Genomic DNA, 22,559 nt, shown 5'->3' on the forward strand with positions numbered 1-22,559 from the left:
CCTTTTAAGATAGCCTGGAATATTTTTTTCAAAACTCATAAACATGAGACTTTTAAAATTATGGAACATTTGACTTTTTACCTTATCCCTAACTATAAAAGTTTAACCAGATAATTTGTTAGTTGATCATACATATAATTGATATATGATTGTATATATAATCTTTTCTTATAAAGCACTATGAAGGGAAAATTATGAAAGCACATTTCCTGAGCTATCATTTTCCCATATGGATTCAACAATATCTACTCAAAGTTATACTGATTCTATGAAATTAGACCTAAGGTCTAAAATATTTCACATATGGAAGATCCTAGCCAGCTAAATCCTTTCTGTTGGAAAATATTTTTCCTGCAGAAGAATGAAAATGGTATCAAATAAATACATTAAACAAACAGCTCTTTCGTTTTATATAGCTTTGTTCATAACGAATCCACATTTCTTTTCTACCCCTTCTTAGGTACCAGAGATTTGAAAAGGCATTTCTCCTGGCTGTTGACATCGGTGCTCGTGACCTGTTCATGGTGAGTTGTTCCCAGACATGATTTTTGTGCCTTCAGTTCTAAGGCTGAGTAAGTTGTCAGCTTTTGTGACCATTAAAAAGGATTAGTGTCATTTGCAGCTTTAGACACATGGGGGGAAAGCATTATCCCATCCTGGCTTGCAGCTTTGCCTTCGTGAAACTGGTCAATAGCCATCTAGCATCTTTTGACTTGTTGACATTTTCCTTGCCAGGGTCCACAGAACCTTTTATGTTGTCGAAGAATTTATAATTCCTGAACTTTTCTTCTCATGTACCTTGAGGTGAAAGGATGACACCTTTTTATCTAATAAGCTTAAATGTCTTTCTAATCTATTCTCTAAGGACATACAAGTATAGAAAGCAGAACATGTGGGGAAAATGACCCCAGATCTTGAATGTGCTCAATTCTCTTAAGAATTTAGTGAGAAGTAACAAATTATGAATGTTCCTACATGTATTGATAAGTATAAACAGTGCAAAGTGGAACTAGACGTTATGCATTCACATCTGTTCCAATCCTTTCATTTCTTACCTACAGAGGAGTAAAAGTGTTTAGCTCTTAACGAGTCTTTGTGCTTTGTACCAGGTTCTTATTTTATAAGATCTTGTGTCACAATGACATCGGATAAACAAAGTCAGAGTCCTTTTCTGATTTCCCAACATATTTTTCTCCATAGCTAGTTCATTGTTATAAACAATAGAGCAAAAGCTTCTTGAAAACAAAAACTTGATGACTTTTTAACCTGAATCATTTTGCAGAAATTTTTGTAGTTCAAGGCTTGGTATTTCTGAAGTTACTGTGGGTTCATCACATTAGATCACTTGTCTTTAGAATAGGTTTAATATTTAAATTCTAAATTATATATTTCATTTATATATTCTCAACTTTCATTGAACATGAGAAAAGTTTCAGTGGCTTTCAAAACTATTAACATCTTGTTATTCATTTTTCATTTATTTATTTGATGTTTAAGAACGCATATAAGTATGAGGGAAGGTTTTATTATTTTCACCAAAAACTATACGTGCAGATTATCGCAGTATCAGAAATTTAATTACAACACTTCTTAAATTTTCTTACCCATTAACTTTTCTTCCTTATCTCTACCATCTAAATTATGCTGCTTACTCAATAAAGGTACATTTTCTTTATTTTATTTTTTATTTTTTATTTTTTGCCAGTCCTGGGGCTTGAACTCTGGACCTAGGCACTGTCCCTCAGCTCTTCAGCTCAAGGCTAGCACTCTACCACTTGAACCACAGCGCCACTTCCGGCTTTTTCTGCTTATGTGGTGCTAAGGAATCGAATCCGGGCCTCATTCATGCAAGGCAAGCACTCTACCACTGAGCCACCTTCCCAGCCCTTCTTTCTTTCCTTCTTTCTTTCTTTCCTTTTTTCTTTCTTTCCTTCTTTCTTTCTTTCCTTCTTTCTTTCTTTCTTTTTTCTTTCTTTCTTTCTTTCTTTCTTTTTTCTTTCTTTCTTCCTTTCTTTCTTTTTTCTTTCTTTCTTTCTTTCTTTCTTTCTTTTTTCTTTCTTTCTTTCTTTCTTTCTTTCTTTCTTTCTTTCTTTCTTTCTTTCTTTCTTTCTTTCTTTCTTTCTTTTTCTTTCTTTTTCTTTCTTTCTATCCTTTTATTGGTTGTGGGGCTTCAACTCTGGGCCTGAGTGCTGTCCCTTGGCTCTTCAGCTCAAGGTGAGTGCTCTAACACTTGAGCTACAGCACCACTTCCATTTTTTTAGTGGTTAATTGGAGATAAGAGTCTTACCGACTTACCTGCCCAGGCTGGCTTTGAACCATGATTCTCAGCCTCCTGAGTAGCTAGGATTACAGGCATGAGCCACTGGCGCCTGGCTTCTTTATTTTTTTATACATATTCTCCAATCTTTTCCCTAGCCAAGATAAGGACTAACAAGATTAGTATTTAAATGTTTTGTGTCTACCAGTTTTTTCCCCTCAGGGTATTATATTGCTCTATAAATATACTGCTTTATTAATTAGCATAATCATCAAAGCCATCTTCTAAACTTTTTTTCATATCTGTTTAAGGACTTAGCCTGTTTTTCCTAGTACCAACATAAAGTCCCTGTGTTAGTTCTAATCTTCTTAATCTAAATAAACTTTCTACTGATCAGCTAAAATAAGAAAAGAATTACTTAATTCAAGAAGATGTAAACAGTCATAATTCAGAGTGCTGTGTCCTCATTCCTCATGTAAGACTTGACTGTAGCAAGGCCTGTTTTAAGGAAGATCAGAATGAAGAGAGCACTGGGACCTTAGCATTTTGTGGAAGTTCAAGATCCTGCTAGATACATTTGAGGCTCCATGTTGAAATTGTCCTAAAGAATTTGCCATATAGAAGAAAATATACCCAGAGTTTTGTAACCTATATACAACAAAACCTTACATCTTTTGGGAAAAAAATTATAAAATGAACAGATTATCCCTACTTACAGATGATTTTCTACCCTTACTGTATCTCTTCCTGAAAGACTAAATATAATATCCAAAAGCGCACCCAAAAATTGCTTTTGGCATTAGCTTTAGTGGGTTACGTAAGACACCATAGCAAGGAGGTTGATGTGGAAAACAGAGTTGAGACAGAAGAGAGGCCACAGGTGCACAAAAAGGAGTTGAGAATTTATCTTAAAGAAAACTATAAGCTGAAAAAGTTTATAAACAAAGGAATAATAATACTTTGAGCAAGGGTATATAATTTTTTTGGCAAAGGACCATGCATGAATACTTTAGACTATAAAAATATAAATATTTTGTATTTTACAAGCTACTCACTGTTGTAGCTCCTAAACACTGCATTTGTAGAGATAAAACATCCAAGGACAATGTATGTGCAAATAGTTTGGCTGTTGTTTCATTGTTTACAGACACTGATATTTAATTACCCTAAAAAATTTAAGAGTTGTATGAAATAATTCTTGTGATTTGTTTTTTTCCAAAGTATTTGAAACTTAAAAAAATCTTCAGTCTTGTTTCGGTACATATTGTTTTTATTTTCATTTGTTGCTAAGTATTTTCTAATTTCTCTTGTGATTGTCTTTCATACAATTGTTATGAAAAATGTCACTTAATTTTCACAAATTTGTGAATTTTCAAATTTTCTTAATATTTATTTCTAACTTGATCCTGTTCTGATGGGAAGTGATACTTTGTATTATACCTTTCTTTTTAAATTTATTGATCTGTAGTTTATGGACTAACTTATATTATAGACGCTTGAGAAGAATGTATATGTTAGGAACAAATGTATATATTATGATTTTTGTGATATAAATGTTTAATATCCTGTGGTATTGTCTATACCTGTTTTCTTTGTGGTTTCTATGGGTATCAGACTTAATATCCTGAAATTATAGTGCTCTAGTTGGGATTTCTATCAGCTTTACATCAGTAGTAGCCAAAACTACAGCTGTTTTACACCTATGCTCCTACCCTCTCAGTGTTTGATGTCACAAAGTCACATCATTATACAAGTCTTCAATCCATAAAGGAATAATTTTATATATACATTCTCTAAAACAAATATGTAGTTGCAAACCAAAGTTATATTGACTGTTTAATAAGTTCTTTCTAGGACTGGGACATGGCAGCCAAGTGCTGTGTTACCGTGCTACATCTCTAGCCCTCATAAAAATGTATTAGTCTCTTAAATCATGTATGTACAAAACAAAGGTAATATTAAAAACCATTGTTACATGACTTGCTTTTGTAATTGTCCATATAGTTACTTTTATTGAGATCGTTATTTGATCATATGGCCTATAGTTACTATGTAATGCTCTTTAACTTTAAAGAACTTATTTGCACAATTTTTAAAGATGGGCCTAGTGGTAATAAATACTTCTGCTTTTATCTGAGATGTAGGAATCTTTTTTTCTTTTTTTTTTAATTTAATTTAATTTTTTTTGTGAACATACTCTACAGAGGGGTTACAATTACATGGGCAGGATAATGCATACATTCTTTATCAAGCATTGCAGCCTCCTCCTTTGTTTACCTTTCACATCCCTTCCCTACCTCCCCCCCACCCAATCCTCCCCTCCCCCCCACCCCCCCCACCCCCGCACCAACGTTGTAAAGCTCGTTTTCGACATGACCTTGTTCTCATTGTTGCAACAGGTCCACCTGTATCCTTAAACCACTTGTTTTTCCCCATCTCCTCCACAAGTTGTACTGACATCAAATATAGTGAAAGCAGGGGTTATGCTGTGGGGGAGGGACATACAAAGCAACAAAGAGATAATCTTATAAATGTGTTAGAAACACATGCATGAAATAAAAAAGCATTAAAATACATATCTAAGGGTTCATTTTCCTAACATCACATTATCTGACCTTTTCCACTTGACTCATACATATACTAGATATTGCAAATAAGGGAAACTATGGGACCTATGTTTCTTTCCACCTGGCTTACTTTACTTAATATAATTTTTTCCAAGTTTTTCCATTTCCTAACAAATGGGGCAGTGCCATTCTTTCTGATGGAGGCATAGAATTCCATTGTGAATATATACCACATTTTCTTGATCCATTCATCTATTGAGGGGCATCTGGGTTGGTTCCATATCTTAGCTATGGTAAATAATGCTGCAATAAACATAGATGTGCTGGTAGCTTTAGTGTGGTCTTGTTTGTAAGCATTTGGGTAAATGCCCAAAAGTGGGATTGCTGGGTCATAGGGGAGCTCTATGTGGAATCTTTTGAGGAACCTCCATACTGCTTTCCAAAGTGGTTGAACAAGTTTACACTCCCACCAACAATGAAGTAAGGTTCCCTTCTGTCCACATCCGCTCCAGCATCTGTTGTTGTTAGAGTTCTTGATTATAGCCATTCTAACTGGGGTGAGGTTGTATCTCAATGTTGTTTTGATTTGCATTTCTTTTATGGCTAGGGAGGTTGAGCATTTCTTCATGTGTCTATTGGCCATCCTTCTTTCTTCTTCAGAGAAGTTTCTCTTCAAGTCTTTAGCCCACTTATTTATTGGGCAGTTGTTTCTCTGAGGATTTGTTGTTGGGGGATTTAATTTTTGAGTTCCAAGTATATTTTAGATATGAGACCCTTGTCTGTTGTATGGCTAGTGAAGATCTTCTCCCAATCTGTGGGCTTTCTATTGATCTTGCTAGCTATGTCCTTTGCCATGCAGAAGCTCTGCAACTTCATGCAATCCCATTTGTCCAACCTTTCTTTGATTTGTTGTGTTTCCGGGTCTCTATTCAGAAAATTTCAGCCTGAGCCAAGGAGACCTAGGGTTTCTCCTGTTCCATCCTGTAATGTTTTCAGAGTGTCTGCTTTGACTTCGAGGTCTTTGATCCATTTGGATTTGATTCTGGTGCAGGGTGATATATAAGCATCTAGCTTTAGTTTTCTGCAAGTAATTAACCAATTTTGCCAGCACTGAAGAGGCTGTCTTTCTTCCATTCTATTGTTTTAGCTCCCTTATCAAAGATTAGATGGCTATAGGTCTGTAGGTTCATTTCTGGGTTTCAATTCTATTCCATTGGTCCTGAGGTCTGTTCTTATGCCAATACCAAGCTGTTTTGATTACTATGGCTTTATAGTAGAGTTTGAAATTTGGTATTGATATTCCTCCAGCAGTGTTCTTTCCGTTGAGGAGCATTTTTGCTATTCGGGGTCTTTTATTGTTCCATATGAATTTTTGGATTGCCTCTTCTATTTTCTTGAAGAATGAGGTTGGAATTTTGATAGGTATCGCGTTGAATTTGTAGATAGCCTTGGGAAGTATTGCCATTTTCACGATGTTAATCTTTCCAATCCAGGAGCATGGGAGGTTTTGCCATTTTCTAAGTTCTGTTTTAATTTCCTTTTCCAAGATTTTAAAGTTTTCATCATAGAGGTCCTTCACTTCTTTGGTTAAGTTAATTCCTAGGTATTTTATTTTTTGTGGGGCTATTACAAATGGAGTTGCTTTCCTAATTTCAGCCCCACTTTTCTCGTTGTTGGCATACAGAGAAGCCATTGATTTTGGGGGGTTAATTTTATACCCTGCTACTTTGCCAAAGTTTTGAATCAGCTTGAGTAATTTGGGAGTGGAGTCTATGGGATTCTTTAAATACAAGATCATGTCATCTGCAAAGAGGGAGAGTTTTATTTCTTCTTTCCCTATTTGGATCGCCTTTATGTCTGCATCTTGTCTTATTGCTGTGGCTAGGCATTCCAATACTAGATTGAAGAGAAGTGGAGAGAGTGGACATCCTTGTCTTGTTCCTGAGTTAAGAAGAAATGGCTTTAGTTTTTCACCATTAAGTATAATGCTGGCTGTAGGTTTGTCATATACAGCCTTCATTGTATTGAGGAATGTTCCATGGATTCCTAATTTTTCCAAAACCTTCATCATGAAGGGGTGTTGGATCTTGTCGAATGCTTTTTCTGCATCTATTGAGATAACCATGTGGTTCTTATTCTTGTTCCTGTTGATGTGATGAATAATATTAATTGATTTGCGTATATTGAACCAGCTTTGCATCCCTGAAATGAATCCTGTTTGATCGTGGTGTATGATTTTTTTGGATGAATTGCTGAAGTCGATTGGCCAAAATTTTGTTGAGAAGTTTTGCATCAATATTCATCAAAGAAATGGGTCTATAGTTCTCTTTCTTTGATGAGTCCCTGCCTGGTTTTGGGATGAGGGTTATGCTGGCTTCATAGAATGTGCTCGGTAGTGAACTTTCTCTTTCAATTTCATTGAAGAGTTGGAGGAGTATTGGTGTGAGCTCTGCTTTGAAGTCCTTGTAAAATTCCGCTCTGAAACTATCTGGTCCTGGACTTTTCTTAGCTGGGAGGTCTCTTATTGCTGTTTCTATTTCAATGCTTGATATGGGCCTGTTAAAGTGGTTTAACTCTTCTTGGTTTAGTTTGGCATGTCAATATTTGCTAGGAAAAGGTCCATTTCTGTCAAGTTCTCAAACTTATTAGCATAAAGTTTTGAGAAGTATTCCCTTATAATGTTCTGAATCTTGGTTGTTTCCGTGGTGATGTTTCCATTCTCATCTCTGAGTTTATTAATTTGGGTGTGTTCTCTTCTTTTTCTGATAAGATTTGCTAAGAGTCTGTCAATTTTGTTAATTTTTTCGAAGAACCAACTCTTTGTTTTGTTGATTCTTTCTATAGTTTTTTTGGATTCTAATTCCTTTCTGATTTAATTTTAATTATTTCTTTCCGTCTACTGGCTTGGGGTTTATCTTGCTGCTCTTTTTCAAGGAGGTTTAGATGTGTCATTAAATTGTTGGTTTCAGATCTCTCCAATTTGTTGATGTAGGAGCTCAGAGCTATAAACTTGCCTCTGAGTACTGCCTTTGCTGTGTCCCAGAGGAGCTGGTAATTTGTGTGTTCATTTTTGTTGAATAGCATGAACATTTGAATTTCCTTTCTAATCTCTTCCATGACCCACTCGTGATTCAGCAGTGTGTTGTTTAGCCTCCATGTGATACCGGACTTTCTTTGGTGGCATTTGGTGTTGAGTTCTAATTTTATTCCCTTGTGGTCAGAGAGAATGCAAGGTATAACTTCAATGTTTCTGAATTTAGACAAGTTTTTTTTTGTGGCCTAAAATGTGGTCTATTTTAGAAAATGTTCCATGTGCTGCTGGGTGAAATGTTCGGTAGATGTCTGTAAAATCTAGTTGGTCTATGCAGCTGTTTAGATCTGCGGTTTCTCTGTTGAGTTTTTGCCGGGTTGATCTATCTAGTGGGGAGAGTGATGTGTTAAAATCCCCAACAATTAATTTCTTTGGATCTATATGGTATTTGAGGGAAAGTAGTGTTTCTTGGATAAATTTGGGTGCTCCATTGTTTGGCGAATAGATATTTAGAATTGTAATATCCTCCTGAAGGAGAGATCCCTTTATTAGTATGTAGTGACCTTCTTTATCTCTTCTCACGAATTTAAATTGGAAGTCTATTTTATCTGATATTAGGATTGCAACTCCCACCTGTTTATGGGGGCCGTTTGCTTGGTAGATTTTGCTCCAGCCTTTCACATTGAAAATGTGTTTGTTTTTACGGGCAAGATGTGACTCCTGAAGGCAGCAGATAGAAGGGTCTTGTTTTTTAATCCAACTAGACAGTCTAAGTCGCTTAATTGGAGAGTTAAGTCCGTTAATGTTAAGAGATAGGACTAAGAGGTATTTGGGAGTTCCTGCCATGTTTTCCACCTTCTTGGGGATTGCGAAAACTGGGTTCTTCCTATGGTTCTTGGATTCTCAGTTTGGGTGCTGTTTCTTGGCCTTTATTGTGGTCTTGTTGGTTTTCTATGTGTAGGACATCTTTAAGAATCTTTTGTAGGGCTGGTTTGGTGAAGATGTATTGTTTCAATTTTTCTTTGCTATGGAAGGTTTATATTTGGCCTTCAGTTATGAAGGAGAGTTTAGCTGGGTACAGTATTCTTGGTTGATAGTTGTTTGTTTTTAGGGCATGGCATACATCATTCCAGGCTCTTCTTGCTTTGATTGTCTCTGCTGAGAAATCTGAGGTGATTCTAATTGGTTTCCCTTTATAGGTGATTAATCTTTTCTCCTTTACAGCTTTAAGGATCTTTTCCTTGGTCTGTGTTGATCCAGTGTGGATTATAATGTGAGGGTGGGATGTCCTATTCTGGTCTGGTCTATTTGGGGTTCCAAAAGCTTCTTGTATCTGAATAGGCCTATCTTTTTGCATGTTTGGGAAGTTCTCTGCTAGGATCCTGTTGAACAAATTTCCTAGACCATTAACTTCTGTTTGTAGGTGCTCCTCTACACCCATTATCCTTAGATTAGGCCTTCTGATGGTGTCTTCCAAGTGTTGGATAGATCTATCATATTTCTTGGACTTGTCTTGGATGGTTGTATGTTCTTTCTCTATAATATCTAGGCTGTCTTCAATCCCTGAGATTCGATCTTCTGCATGGTCTGACCTGCTGTCAAGCTTTCTACTTTGTTTTTTATCTCTTTTCCTTCTAATTGGTCAGCTTTGATGGCTTCAAATTCTTTGTTGAAGCTTTGTTTTAGATCTTGTATGAACTTCTTTACTTCCTTAATTTGGTATTCAATGTTTATTCTCAAATCACTTAGTTGATTGGTTATGTTTTCCTTGGACTCACATTTCTTCTGTTGGGTTCCATTCAGCATTCCCTTTGTGGTCTCCCTGACTTCCTTCAGCTCTTTGTTAATGGATTCCATGAATGCCTTTAGTGATCTTTGTGTATTCTCTTCCTGCTCTCTCAATTCCTGTATTACTCTTTGATTAGCTTCCTCCCATTTGTGGGATTCCTGTAGTTCTCTTTGAGTGTTCTCAGCCTGCTCACGCCATTCCTGCCTTTCTCTTTGAGTATTCTCAAGCTACTCACGCAAATCCTGTATCAGTTTTTGAGTAGCTTCCTCACGCTTATGATATTCCTGTATAAACTTTTGGATTGCCTTCTCTCTCTCCCTATCACGCTCATACAGAGTCCTTTGTATGTTTTCCATCTTTTCATTTATCATGTTTGCCAGCAGTGTTTGTAGAACTATTTGGGAACTCTCCTCTGGATTATTCATTATCTGTTCTGTCCCCTGATTATCAAGATTGGGAATTGAGATACCCGGATTTGCCATTTTTCCGGCTTACTCTGCCCATTTGAGATGAAAATAGCACCAGTTTTGTGCTAGAACACTATCTTAAGGCAAGCATCAACCAAAGTCTGAATTTGCACAGTCAATAGTCTGCAGATACAATCTAGTTCAACAGATATATCTATTCAACATCAAACAACTATATGTTAATGGGCTATGAACTGCAAAGAAGAATTTGAAAAACCAGAAATTATTAGGGTTAGGGAGAGATGTGGGTAAAAAATAGGAATAGATTGATGTGGGGAGGCACAGGGAGAGTTAACTAAGTCCTAATCTCAAAGCAGGAAATAGGTTGGGTAGGATGAAAGTAGAGGGAGAGAAAAAAAGAAGAAAGGGAATTGGAAAAGAAAAGAGACCAGAAAAAATAGAAAAGTAAAAATTAATAATATTATATAGAATAGAACACAATCTATTTAGAGAAGAACGTGAATATATAAAGGAGATGTGAAAAACTTAAAAATAAAAATGCTTAAAATATTATATAGGTATAAAGAGTAGTACTGCTATTAAGGAATTTAAGTCTCAGAGGTTTTGAATTGAGTAATAAATTTGTGGATTAAGAATGTACACAATAGGTGATAGGGTCTAATAGTCAACTGCAGGTTTATCTGAGGATGTGCAGGACAAGAATTAAGTCACATAAAGAAGAACGAAAGAGAGGAAAAGGTGAAAAGGATAAGAAAGGAAGAAAAAAGATCAGACGTTCAGTAGAGCTAAGCAAAAAACAAAAAGATAATTAAAAAAGTAAAAAAAGAGAAAGAAAACAGAAAAAGAAAGAAAAACGCACACTCACATATCCCTAAAATAAAAATTATAAGAGTAAAAAAAAAGTTACTGGAAAACAATTTTTTTTTCAAAAAAGGCAAAAATTAAAGATTAAAAAAAGTTTTAGAAAAGAAAAAAAAATTTTTTTATATAAGGTACCAAAAAAAAAAAAAAAAAAAAAAGAAGAAGAAGAAAAAAGAAGTTCTTTGAGGGGAGGGGTGGGAAAAATCCTGTATCTCCCTTGTGTCCGTAACCAGCCTCTTGTTGGAGTCTCTGGTCTGCTTGTGGTCCTGTGGCTTGGTTGGTTTCTTAAGTCAGTTTGTTCGAACAGGCAGAAAAATGCTCTGCTTTACCTAGGATTTTGCGATCCTCCTCCCAGGCTAGTTCAATGGGAGGCAGATCTGCTTTGAGTATCACCAAAGAGGGGGATGCAGTGATGAGGCTAGGTTCTGGGTAGAGTTGAGGCCTTTCAAAAAACAGTAGCTTTTCCTGGAGGCTAGTTTGTGAAAAGCTCACAGAGCCCAGCCTGGAGCCATTCTCAGGGTTTCTGTTTACTGAATTTCAATTGATTGTTGAGGCTGCTAGAGGGAGGGGCAGCCTCTGGCTCTGATTACCCAGTGAAGAAAGCCACTCCTAGGGCTGGCGCCCAAGCTGGGTGACTTTTCCCTGGGTGGATCTGAGTCTGGCAGGTCACGCCGCTGTTAAGTTCTTGTGACCTGCTAAATGACTTGTTTTATTCCAAAGCTTGAGTTGGAGCTAGCAGCTCCGCAGAGCTTTGTCTGTATCCAAGATGGAGATCACAGGTGCTGGGGGGGGGGGGGGGAGGGGTGGCCTTCCCTCCTCTGCTCCCTGAGAAGGAGTGAGGACGTCAGGCTTCTACTCACGCCGAGTCTTGGTTCCTGGGTCGTCTCTGGTCTGCGAACTGCAGGATGAAGATGTCCGCTCCTTGTCGGTTCTTGCTGGTGTTGAGTAGAATCCGCTTGCCTGCTGCATATGGCTCCTTCGTCCTGGACTCTCTGTGGCTCAGGTATGGCCACAGCCTCAGCCACCGCTGCCACTGCCGCGGCGACTGCTGGCAAGAGCTCAGATCTGTCTCCTTGCCTGGATTTTCCCTCTCTTGTCTAACTCTCTGTCCTGTGATGGCACACTTGGTGTAATTCTCTGGCTTAGGACTGTTCACTGGAACTCTAAAACTGCTTTCTATGCGAGAGCTTGTTTAGATTCCAGCTTCTCCTCTGCCATCTTCCCAGAACTCTCAGATGTAGGAATCTTAAGGGCCTTTACTGACTTTTTCTTTCTTTCTTTCTTTCTTTCTTTCTTTCTTTCTTTCTTTCTTTCTTTCTTTCTTTCTTTCTTTCTTTCTTTCTTTCTTTCTTTCTTTCTCTCTCTCTTTCTTTCTCTCTTTCTTTCTTTCTTTCTTTTTTTTTTTGTTGTGGGCACTCGTGATTGAACTGAGTTTGAGCACTGTCCTTTAGTTTTTTGTTTTTTTGGTTTTTTTTTTGTGGGGGGGGTGGTCCGGTCGTGGGGCCTGAACTCTGGGCCTGGGCGCTGTCCTTCAGCTCTTCAGCTCAAGGCTAGCGCTCTACCACTTGAGTCACAGTGCCACTTCCAGCTTTTTTTTTCTGCTTATGTGGTGCTGAGGAATCAAACCCAGGGCATTGTGCATGCAAGGCAAGCGCTCTACCACTGAGCCACCTTCCCAGCCATCCCTTAGTTTTTTTAACTGAAGGCTGTCACTCTACAATGTGAGCCTCAGCTTCATTTTCCAGGTGATTAGTTGGAGGTAAGCGTTTCATGGACTTTCCTGCCCAGGCTGGCTTTGAACTGTGATGCTCAGATCTCAGCCTTCTGTGTAGCTAGGATTACAGGTGTGAGCCATCAACTCCTTGCTGACGTTTTTTTCTTTTAACATTTTGAACATATTTGCCAACTACCTTCTGATCTCCAGAGATTCTGATGTTTATTTTTACTCAGTCCTTTTCTATTTCCCTTGTCTTATTTTCAAAGTTGTTAAATCTCTCTTTTGCCTAGTTGGATCTTTCTTTGAAACCCTTTAGTCATTAAAAAAAAAATTATGGTAGTATTCTGTTCTAGAATTTCTTTGGATGTTTCTGTTAGGTTTTCTGGTCATCTTATTAATTTTTCCACTTTGTTCATTTGTCTTTTCTCGGCTTTTCCATATCTTCCTTTAGTTCTTTGCATATATTTTATTAAGGCAGTTGTTTTTGAATGTCTTTGTCTTTGCCATCAGGTTTTTTATTCACCCCATTTGAAATGACCCATACTTATTTGAGTTTTTTTTTCAGTATGTTTGTTGAAAACTGAATATTTGAATTTTATAATGTGACAACTGAGTTCAGATTCTCTCTTTTTTCTAGGATTTGCTATATTATGTTATTATATGTTTTAGACTTAAATAATATATATACAAGGCTTGTATAAGTAAATAATAAATAATAATAGGTAATGAATAAATAATATGTATACCTGGCTTATATACAAGGATCATACTGAAGTAAAAGGAAGTTTTTCAGTTAGAAAAATTAAACTAGAAAGCTCGGCACCGGTGGCTCACGGCTGAGATCTGAGGATCACAGTTCAAAGCAAGCCCAGGCAGGAAAATCCGTGATACTCTTATCTCCAATAAACCACTAGAAAACCAGAAGTGATGCTGTGGCTCAGGTGGTAGAGCCATAATAAATAGCAAATAGCTGTGCTGAAGATGATACTTGATGGTAGAGGGCCCACTAATACAACTAAGCAAGTACAAGGCCCTGAGTTCAAAAGGGGTTTTTTGCTACGATAAAAAAAAAATTAAAGGAGGAGGCTACAATGCTTGATAAGAAATGTACTCATTATCTTGCCCATGTAATTGTAACCCCTCTGTACAGTATTTTCACAATAAAAAAATACTATTGTAAAAAAAATTAAAATGTCAATAGAGAAAACCTAAATATAATGTACAAATATTCTATTTACAAGAAGGATAGGCAAGGGAACAAATAGAAAACATAATGAAATTGAAGTATAATTTCAAGCATGTAAGTTACATTAAATTCAAATTGACTGGACATTCCAAGTAAATGATAGCTACTAATGTTTTAAATAATAGATTAGACTGGATAAAAAGCAAGACTAAATTATATTCAGTATGTAAATGAGACTCTGCATTGTTATGACACAAATAAATTGAAAGTAAACTGAATAACAAGATAATATGTGAAAAATAAGAGAAAGGCTTCAAAACAAAGGAAAAATAAAAAGATGAAAAGATATTTGTAATAATAAAAGCTCTAAGGAAAACTTAAGAATCCTAAATATTTATGTACTAGTAAGCTTCAAATACATAAAGCCAAAGCTGAAAAACAAATGAGATGTATATTTATATATATAATCATTCATATATCAAATAGTCAAAACATTATGAATATACAAAATATGTGAAACAACATGATCTGATATTTAAGTTATATTCAACAATTGCAGAATGTACATTCTTTCCAAATGCAGATGCTATTGTCACCAATCTAAAATATATGCCGGTCCATAAGATGAAAGCTTGATATAAAACACTAAAATACGATACCAAAGGAATTAAATTACAAATCAGTATGTTTACATACCTATGAGGCTCACAAATATTTGCAAGTTAAATACCAGTTCTCTAAAAATCTAATGGTTAAAGAAGAAATCATAAAAATAAGTATTTTAAATGAATTTTATGAGAACAACAATATCTAATAATGTATGAGGTGATTCTACTATATAATCTATAAGTCTATATTCATTTAAGTAAATAATTAACAAGGCCAACTAATAAATGTAAAATAACAATATAACTAGAAAATTACCATTTGGTATAATTGAATAAGGGAAAAATAACCAATGGGTGCTATAATTAGAGAAGTTTTTATATAATTAACAAGACATTTACAAAGTCTCAAAGTAATTCTCTACAAAGTGTGCATTGTTTACAGGGTAAGAAGAGTAACTGTAGTGGATAAGGGTGGCAGACAGCATGTTAACCAAGTAACTATCATCAGTAATGGTAAAGTCACAATAGCTGGCCACTTTATATCAAAGTAAAAATACAATGCCCTTCTGTGACATTCTTGCAAAAAAGTGCATACTTAAATCTAACAAAGAAGAAGGACCAGTTGAGCTCAAATTGAGGGACAATGTAATAACTAGTTTATCTGCAAAAATGTCACATTCGTGTAAGAGAAGAGACTTATAAACAATTATAAAAAGGACCAAAAAGACATAATTAAAAGCATTAAGAAATGGAATCTTGTCATATGTAGAACAACTGTAACTTTATTGTTTAAATGGAAGTCATATTATCAATATTGTCACAATTTTGATGGCTTGTGGTTTTGTAGGAACTAAACGCTAAATAACTCAAAATGTGTTGGCAACTTTAACTCTCAAATAATTCAGAAAAAAGTGACATTTGAACTGCTCTGGACACTTTCTGCAACTTTGAGATTATTTCAAAAATATACAATTTTCCTTATTCTACTGCTGATCCTACTCTAGGTAGAATCTATGTGGCTTAAAAGTCTACTGCGTTGGTCACAAAAATGTTGCTTTTAATTATCTATCATTAGGACATTATTCTAGTTTTGAAAATTCAGGTAACTTCTCTAAGCTAAGTATTACTCCAGCATAAACCTTCTCATTTTGCTTTACCCATTGTGGCAGAAAAGCCACCTTAGATTTCTTCTCTGGCCTATGTTGGATAGCATGAAGATGAGTATGTCTCCTGAACATTCTCATGTTGGCATCCTAACTACCTTGGCCATTGGCACAAGGCCAGTTGGAATGTCAACTGTACCATCTGATAATGCTATAAAAAGACCTATAGCTGCTGCTCTCCAGCCATCTGTGCCTTGCCTTGGCATGAGACTATTGGGTAGTTTGTCTTTCGTTGGCATGTTTTTGTGGGTGGCTTACATCTGCTATTCCTAGGCACTTGCTTGGTGATCAAGTTGACATAGAATTGCTTCCTTGGCTCTGTTTTTACATAGAGGAGTTTTATACCTGCTAATTTCTGAAACAAGATTACCATTAATTACATACACTACAATTTAAATTAATATTATAAATACATACCTTTCTGGACCCTATTCACAAACTTAGATTGGGCATTCAAGTTTTAATTCTCCCAGTAAGAAGTCTCCACTCAGAAGCATTGTACTTCTTTAGTTTTAAAATATTAAATTGAGTGCATATGCTAAATCTTTCCCATGATGGAATTGTATGTGTATATGTTTTTAAATTTTGAATGTGGATACAAACCAAGAATGGACAATGATGGAACTGAGGTTATAAGACTCCATTGAAAGCTAAAAAATAGCATATGATTAAAGAAACACAGAAGATACCATAATGTTAAGAGAAGACTGCTGCCGAAGTTGGAGGAACACCAGAAGTTCTCCATGCCTGAAAGGATACTAGGAATGGAAAAGTATGTATGAGAAAGCTGTGGCTACATCAGATGCTGCATGAACATCAGTGAGTAGAGAAAAGCCACAAAAAGTATGGAGTAAACCCTAAACACTTGTAGGAAAAAATGGTTGATAAGAATATGTTAAGATTCAAGAATATTGAACAGATAAAAATGGATGGTTCCATGGGATGAATTGAGTTATTTTCCTCCACCAACTTCATTTATTCACTCTTTTTTTTTTTCTGGTCCTGGTGCTTGAACTCAGCCTAGGCACTGTCCCTGAGCTTCTTCTTTTGCCCAAGGCTAGAACAATACACTTGAACCACAGCACCACTTCCTACCAACTTCAGATATTAAAGCCCTAACTTCAATATGATAGTATTTGGAGACAGAACATTTAAGGAAGTAAGGAAGAATGGCTCTAAGGCCTTCAGGGTGAGTTCTTCAGCCAGTCTGCTTAGTGTTTTTACAACTAGGAGATGTCAGGAGTTTGAGCATAGGAGAAAGGTATGGAGGACCCAGCAAGGAAATGGCCTTCTGCAAGCTAAGGCGAGACCTTGGGGTAAACACCAGAACATGAGCACATAGCTTGATGTTGGAATTCCAATGTGTAGAACTGTTGAGAAAATAGTGTTTTAAGCAGCCTTAATAATCTGTTATGGCAGCCTTAGCTGACTGATCCAAATGGCATTATTTCAGAACCAGTAAATAGGAAACGCACAGGAAAGAAAATGATCATTTTTAAAAGCAAATAGGAAATTGTAGGAGAAAATAAGGAGATGGTAAGTGGAAAACACAAAACAAGCTGGCAGGAACATTTAAATATCAGTAGCAGTTAATAGTGAGAGGGACAAGCACCAAAAATAACAGTTCCCTTGTCTCTCAGAAGAGCCTTATCCATCTGTTCCTCTGTAAGAGTGGAAGCCTCAGAACCTAATCACTTTCTAAAGATCTCCCCTCTGAACGCAGTCATCTTGGGGGTTTAAGTTCTAATGTACCAATTTTGATTTTGGTTTTTTTTTTAAGTATCTTGGTGTCTTTTTAAATTTTTCTTTATTGTTATTATAAAAGTTATTATACACAGGGATTACAATTACATGTCAGGTAATGAGTACATTTCCTTTCATGCAGTGTCTTCACTTCCCTCAGCTATACAACTTATGGGTAGAGATGGGAGGGAGGGACTGGGAGAGAGTAAAGGAAGGGAAGACCAACTTACCAATTTTGGAGGGACACATTCAAACCAATAGAATATTATACAAATGCATCCTGCTAAGTAGCAGGGAATATATTAGAAGGCAAAAAAATTAAAAGGGAGAACGAGGGCGAAATACTTTTTTTAATACATCTACAAATACTTTGGTACTTCTCTTTTCAAAAGGTGGAACCTGGGTCTCTCATCCCCTCAAATATAAGCTGGATTTTAGTAATTTTCTTCTACTTAATAGAATATGAAGCAGGGCACTGGTGGCTCACACCCATAATCCTAGCTTCTCAGAAGGCTGAGATCTGAGGATCGTGGTTCAAAGCCAGCCTAGGCAGAACATCCATGAGACTCTTATCTGCAATTAACCACCAGAAAACCAGAAGTGGTGCTGTGGCTCAAAGTGGTAGAACCTAGTCTTGAGCGAAAGAGCTCAGGGATAGCACCTAGGCCCCGAGTTCAAGCTCCATAACTGACCAAAAATAAAACAAAGACAAAAAGAATATTCTGTCGAAAATGAACTTTACAACTTTGGTGGGGGGCGGGGGGAGGATAGGAAAGGATGGGAAGGGGAAACAAAGGAGGAGGCTACAATGCTTGATAAGAAATGTACTCATTATCTTGCCCATGTAATTGTAACCCCTCTGTATAGTATTTTCACAATAAAAAATAAATAAAAATTTTAAAAAAAGAATATGGTAGGTGTTTATGGTATGTAACTTCAGAAAGTAGTGAAAGGAATGGCTCCTTCTTTTGCCCTCACCTATTGGATCACTTGACTGGGGGAAGTGATGTGCCTCTGCTAGATGCCATGCTCTGACCAGGCTGAGGCCCCTCTGTTGGAAAGGTCTCAGCAGTGAGACCTTTGTGCTTCCTTTGAAGAACCAGGAAAGCACTGTGGTGTCCAGACACAGCCATGTCCATTGATGAACCGTCTATAAGTAGGTTTCTCCATCAGCTAAACTTTCAGATAACTAAACTGAACTCTCCATCAGCTAAACTTTCAGATAACTACCACCTCATGATATCCTGAATCAGTTATCTAGTTAAGGCCTCCTGAATGCATGGTACTCATAAATTGTGATATAATAATTGTTTGCTGTTTTAAGATGCTCAGTGGTGGGAAGGGGCAATTTGCTATTTAGTAACATAACCGAAGCTGAGAGATCTTTCATAATAATATATATAGTTGATACCAGAATCAGTCAGCCACATAAACATAGCAATATTTAACCACATGGCTCCAGGATGCATTTTTTTTTTTGGTCAGTCATGGAGCTTGAACTCTGGGTTTGGGTGCTGTCCTTGAGCTCTTCAGCTCAAGGCGAGCGCTCTACTGCTTGAGCCACAGCGCCACTTCCAGGATGCATTTTTGTAAAGTCATCAAAGAAAAATTGAAATATCTAGTCAACTTGCAGAATTTTAACACCCCTATCTCTGAAAATTATACACAAAGAACAAAAAAAAGTAAGGAAAGGGATTACAGGTTTGAGTAACATAATGGCAAAACTTAGCTAATAAAATATTTATATTTAATTTGAAAAAGAATACACATTATTAATAAGAATCACAAAGTAAATAATTCATAATAATTGTATTTGAGCCATCAAGGAACAAACCAAAAATGTTCCTGGGAATCAGACCCTAGTTGATAAAGATAAAAATAAATTGTAAAACAATTATCTTCTAAAAAATAGCATGTGCCTTATAAGTTTTTTGGTTGTGCTTGGGGATAGAAACCAGGGGCTCTTGTATGCTATAGGCAATTGCTTTAACCTCAGCATCATTATAAAAGTGGTATTTTTAATAGCTCTTTGAATAGTGCTATGAAAGTAGAAATTATTAAATTTAATGACAATGAAAATACCACATGTCAAGAAATGTGGCTAGGTATCAAAGCAATAATACTCAGTAGAAATTTATATTCTTACAAAAACTGAAAAAAATGATATTAGCTTTGATCTCAAGAAGATAAGAGAAAGACATTTAGTACAAAGAATATGTAGGAAAAATTTCAGTTAGTGAGGATGAAAGAAGAGCCTCAATGATTCAGGAAGTATACTCCTATAGTCCCAGCTACTCTAGAGGCTAGGACAGGAAGATTGCTTGTGTCTATTGGCCATTCTTACTTCTTCTGAGAAGGCTCTCTATACATTTTTAATGAGTTTATTAATTAGGTTGTTGTTTCTTTGAGGATTTATTTTTGGGAGGTTTATGCCACATTTACGATAACATTAAAATATTCAAAAAACGTCTAAGAAAGGCATTATTTGTATCTGAGAAATAAAAAGCAGCAAATTTTTCAAGTTTTAATTTATTGTTTCTATTAATTTATCAATAGACTACTTGGGATTTCTTATGTAGATAAATGTGTAGTTCCCGTTTGGCCATATCCCTGCCAACATCTGTTACTGTTTTCTTGATAGTGGCCATTCTAACTTTGGTGAGGTGGAATCTAAATTTTGTTTTGATTTACAAATCTTTTATGGCCAGAGATGTTGGTCATTTCTTCATGTGTCTATTGGCCATTCTTAATGTCCCAGGACTAGAACACACACACAAAAGAATGGTGTCTAGTCTGACATTTTTTGTAGTTCCTCATATTACTTTGAGGAGGTTCTGTTTGATTCCGAGTGTCCTAATGTGTTTAAAATTTGTAATCAATGTATGTTCAATTATATCGTATTTCTTCATCTATTGTAATAATTTATTTTCGCCTTTATTCTGTTACTCCGGTAAGAGAATATTTTTCAGTACTTAAACTTTGCATTCCTGTGGAAAAGTCCAATTTGTAATGATGCATTTTCTTGCATTGTTCATGAGTTATATCAGTCTATAAAATTGTATGCCTTTTTATAGTTTTGATGTCACTGTAATTCTGGTGTTATAAACTGCATTGAATATCCTTCTTTCTCCTCTTGTCACTTCTCTTCCTGACCAACTGACTTCTCTGCCTGTTTCTCAGTGCAGAAAAATATGTGTATACCTGACAGTATTGTACCACAAATTGTTTCATAGAATTGGGCCCTGGAATATACTTTGTGGGAAATTTTCTACTTTGTATTCTATTTTGTAAATTGATATATGGCCATCTAAGTTTTATATTTCTTCTGAAATTAGTTTTGTAATCTATCTTTGAAGGAATTTGCCTAACATACTACTTTGTCAAATTTATTGTTACATTATTATTTATAATATTCCTTTATTACCATTTTAACATATGTATTATCTATGACAATGTTTCCTCTTTCATTCCTGATAGCCCAAATATAACTTCTCCCTTTTTGTAACCTACCAAAATAAATAAAAGTTCATCATTCTACCACTTAAGCCACAGATCTACTTCCAGCTTTTTAGTGGTTTATTAGTGATAAGAAACTCGTGGACTTTCTTGCCAAGGCTAGCTTTGAAGTATAATCCTCAGTCAGGATCTAGCTGTGTTGTCCATGCTGGCCTTGAACTGGAAATCCTTTTTTTTTTTTTTTCAGCCTTTCTAGTGCTGGGATTGCCACATGCCCTCTGCTGACTTTCCATGTCCTGTTTCAGGAATAAAGCAAAATATTTATTTCAAAAGCCATACAGAGCTGGGCGCCAGTGGCTCACGCCTATAATTCTAGCTACTCAGAAAGCTGAGATCTGAGGATCATGGTTCAAAGCCAGCCCAGTCAGGAAAGTCCATGAGACTCATCTCCAATTAACTACCAGAAAACCAGAGGTAGCACTATGGCACAAATGGTAGAGCGCTCACCTTAAGCTGAAGAGCTCAGGGACAGCACTCAGGCCTAGAGTTCAAACCCTACAACTGACCAAAAAAACAAACAAACAAAAAAAGCCACAGTAACTATTTTAGGCTTTGCAGGCCACATGTGTTACTGTTACTCAAGTCTATGACTGCAACAGGAAAGTAGCCACCCATAACAAGTAAGTAAGTGAATACACCGGTGTTCTGGTCCACACTGTGCACACTGTGCACACTGGAAACTGACTTTCATATCATGTTCTTTTTTTTTCACTTGTTTTTTTTTATTGTGAAAATACTGTACAGAGGGGTTACATTTACATGGGCAAGGTAATGAGTACATTTCTTATCAAGCATTGTCGCCTCCTCCTTTGTTTCCCCTTCCCATCCCTTCCCATCCTCCCCCCACCCCCATATCATGTTCTATAATATCTTTGTTTTCAATTTTTTTCTAGTCACTTACTGACTTCTGCTTCATTTCATTGGTTCTGTATTTATTTTTATTTCAACTTCTCTTTGGTTTAATGTGTTCTTTCATTTAAGTTCATAAGTTAAAGTTTATATTGTCCATTTAGACCTTTCTCCATTGCTAATATGAACATTTAAAACTAAAAGTTTCCTAGTAACTACTGCTACAGCTGAATTCTAATACTTTTATAATGTCATGTTTTCATTTTCATTCAAAATAGTTTCTAATTTCCTCTGTGATTTCTTTGAGCCCCTGGCTACTTAAAAGTCTGCTGTTTAATACCAAATCCCTGGAGATTTTTCCAATACCTTTTGAATTGATTTTTAACTTAATTCCTTTGTAAACAAAATATGCTCCATTGTCCGAGTTTTAAAATTTTTCTTGTTTTGAACATGTATTAAGAATTCTTTTATAGCTAAGCAGTCAATCTTGTTGCATAACCAGTATGTGTTTTCTTTCTGGATGTGAGAAAGAATTCTGATCATGGTTGTTAGGTCCATGGTTGATAGCATTCTATTTTATATCCCAGTCTTTTTGTCAGCTAACTTAGAGGTAAAGAGTTAAGCCTCCAACTTTAGCTGTACATTTTGCTAGCTGTGTTTTCCATTCCTTCAGATTTACATTAGATATTTTGAGTCATTGATCCTCTTTATCATGCAATATCCTTTTGTCTATAAAAAAGTATTCTTCTAAAACTTGTCTTTTGTTATTATAAACACTTGGCTTCCTTTTGATTTTAATGTTTACATTAATCTTTTTCAACTTCTTTCTTTTTACTTATCTGTC

At 36.0% G+C, this 22,559-nt stretch overlaps 1 protein-coding gene across 2 annotated transcripts in view; it reads left to right on the plus strand.

Annotated features, from left to right (window-relative positions):
• LOC138815257 (WD repeat-containing and planar cell polarity effector protein fritz homolog) overlaps positions 1-22,559 on the plus strand; it is a 261,096-nt gene that overhangs the window by 161,062 nt on the left and 77,475 nt on the right. For both annotated transcript variants that reach the window (XM_070004544.1, XM_070004543.1), the window contains exon 13: positions 461-524. In XM_070004544.1, the coding sequence (XP_069860645.1) occupies positions 461-524 (64 nt within the window). The remainder of the gene's footprint in view (positions 1-460; positions 525-22,559) is intronic.

The sequence above is a fragment of the Dipodomys merriami genome, unplaced genomic scaffold, assembly GCF_024711535.1.
Source record: "Dipodomys merriami isolate MVZ:Mamm:240054 unplaced genomic scaffold, mDipMer1.0.p SCAF_63, whole genome shotgun sequence".
NCBI classification, from domain to species: Eukaryota; Metazoa; Chordata; class Mammalia; order Rodentia; family Heteromyidae; genus Dipodomys; species Dipodomys merriami.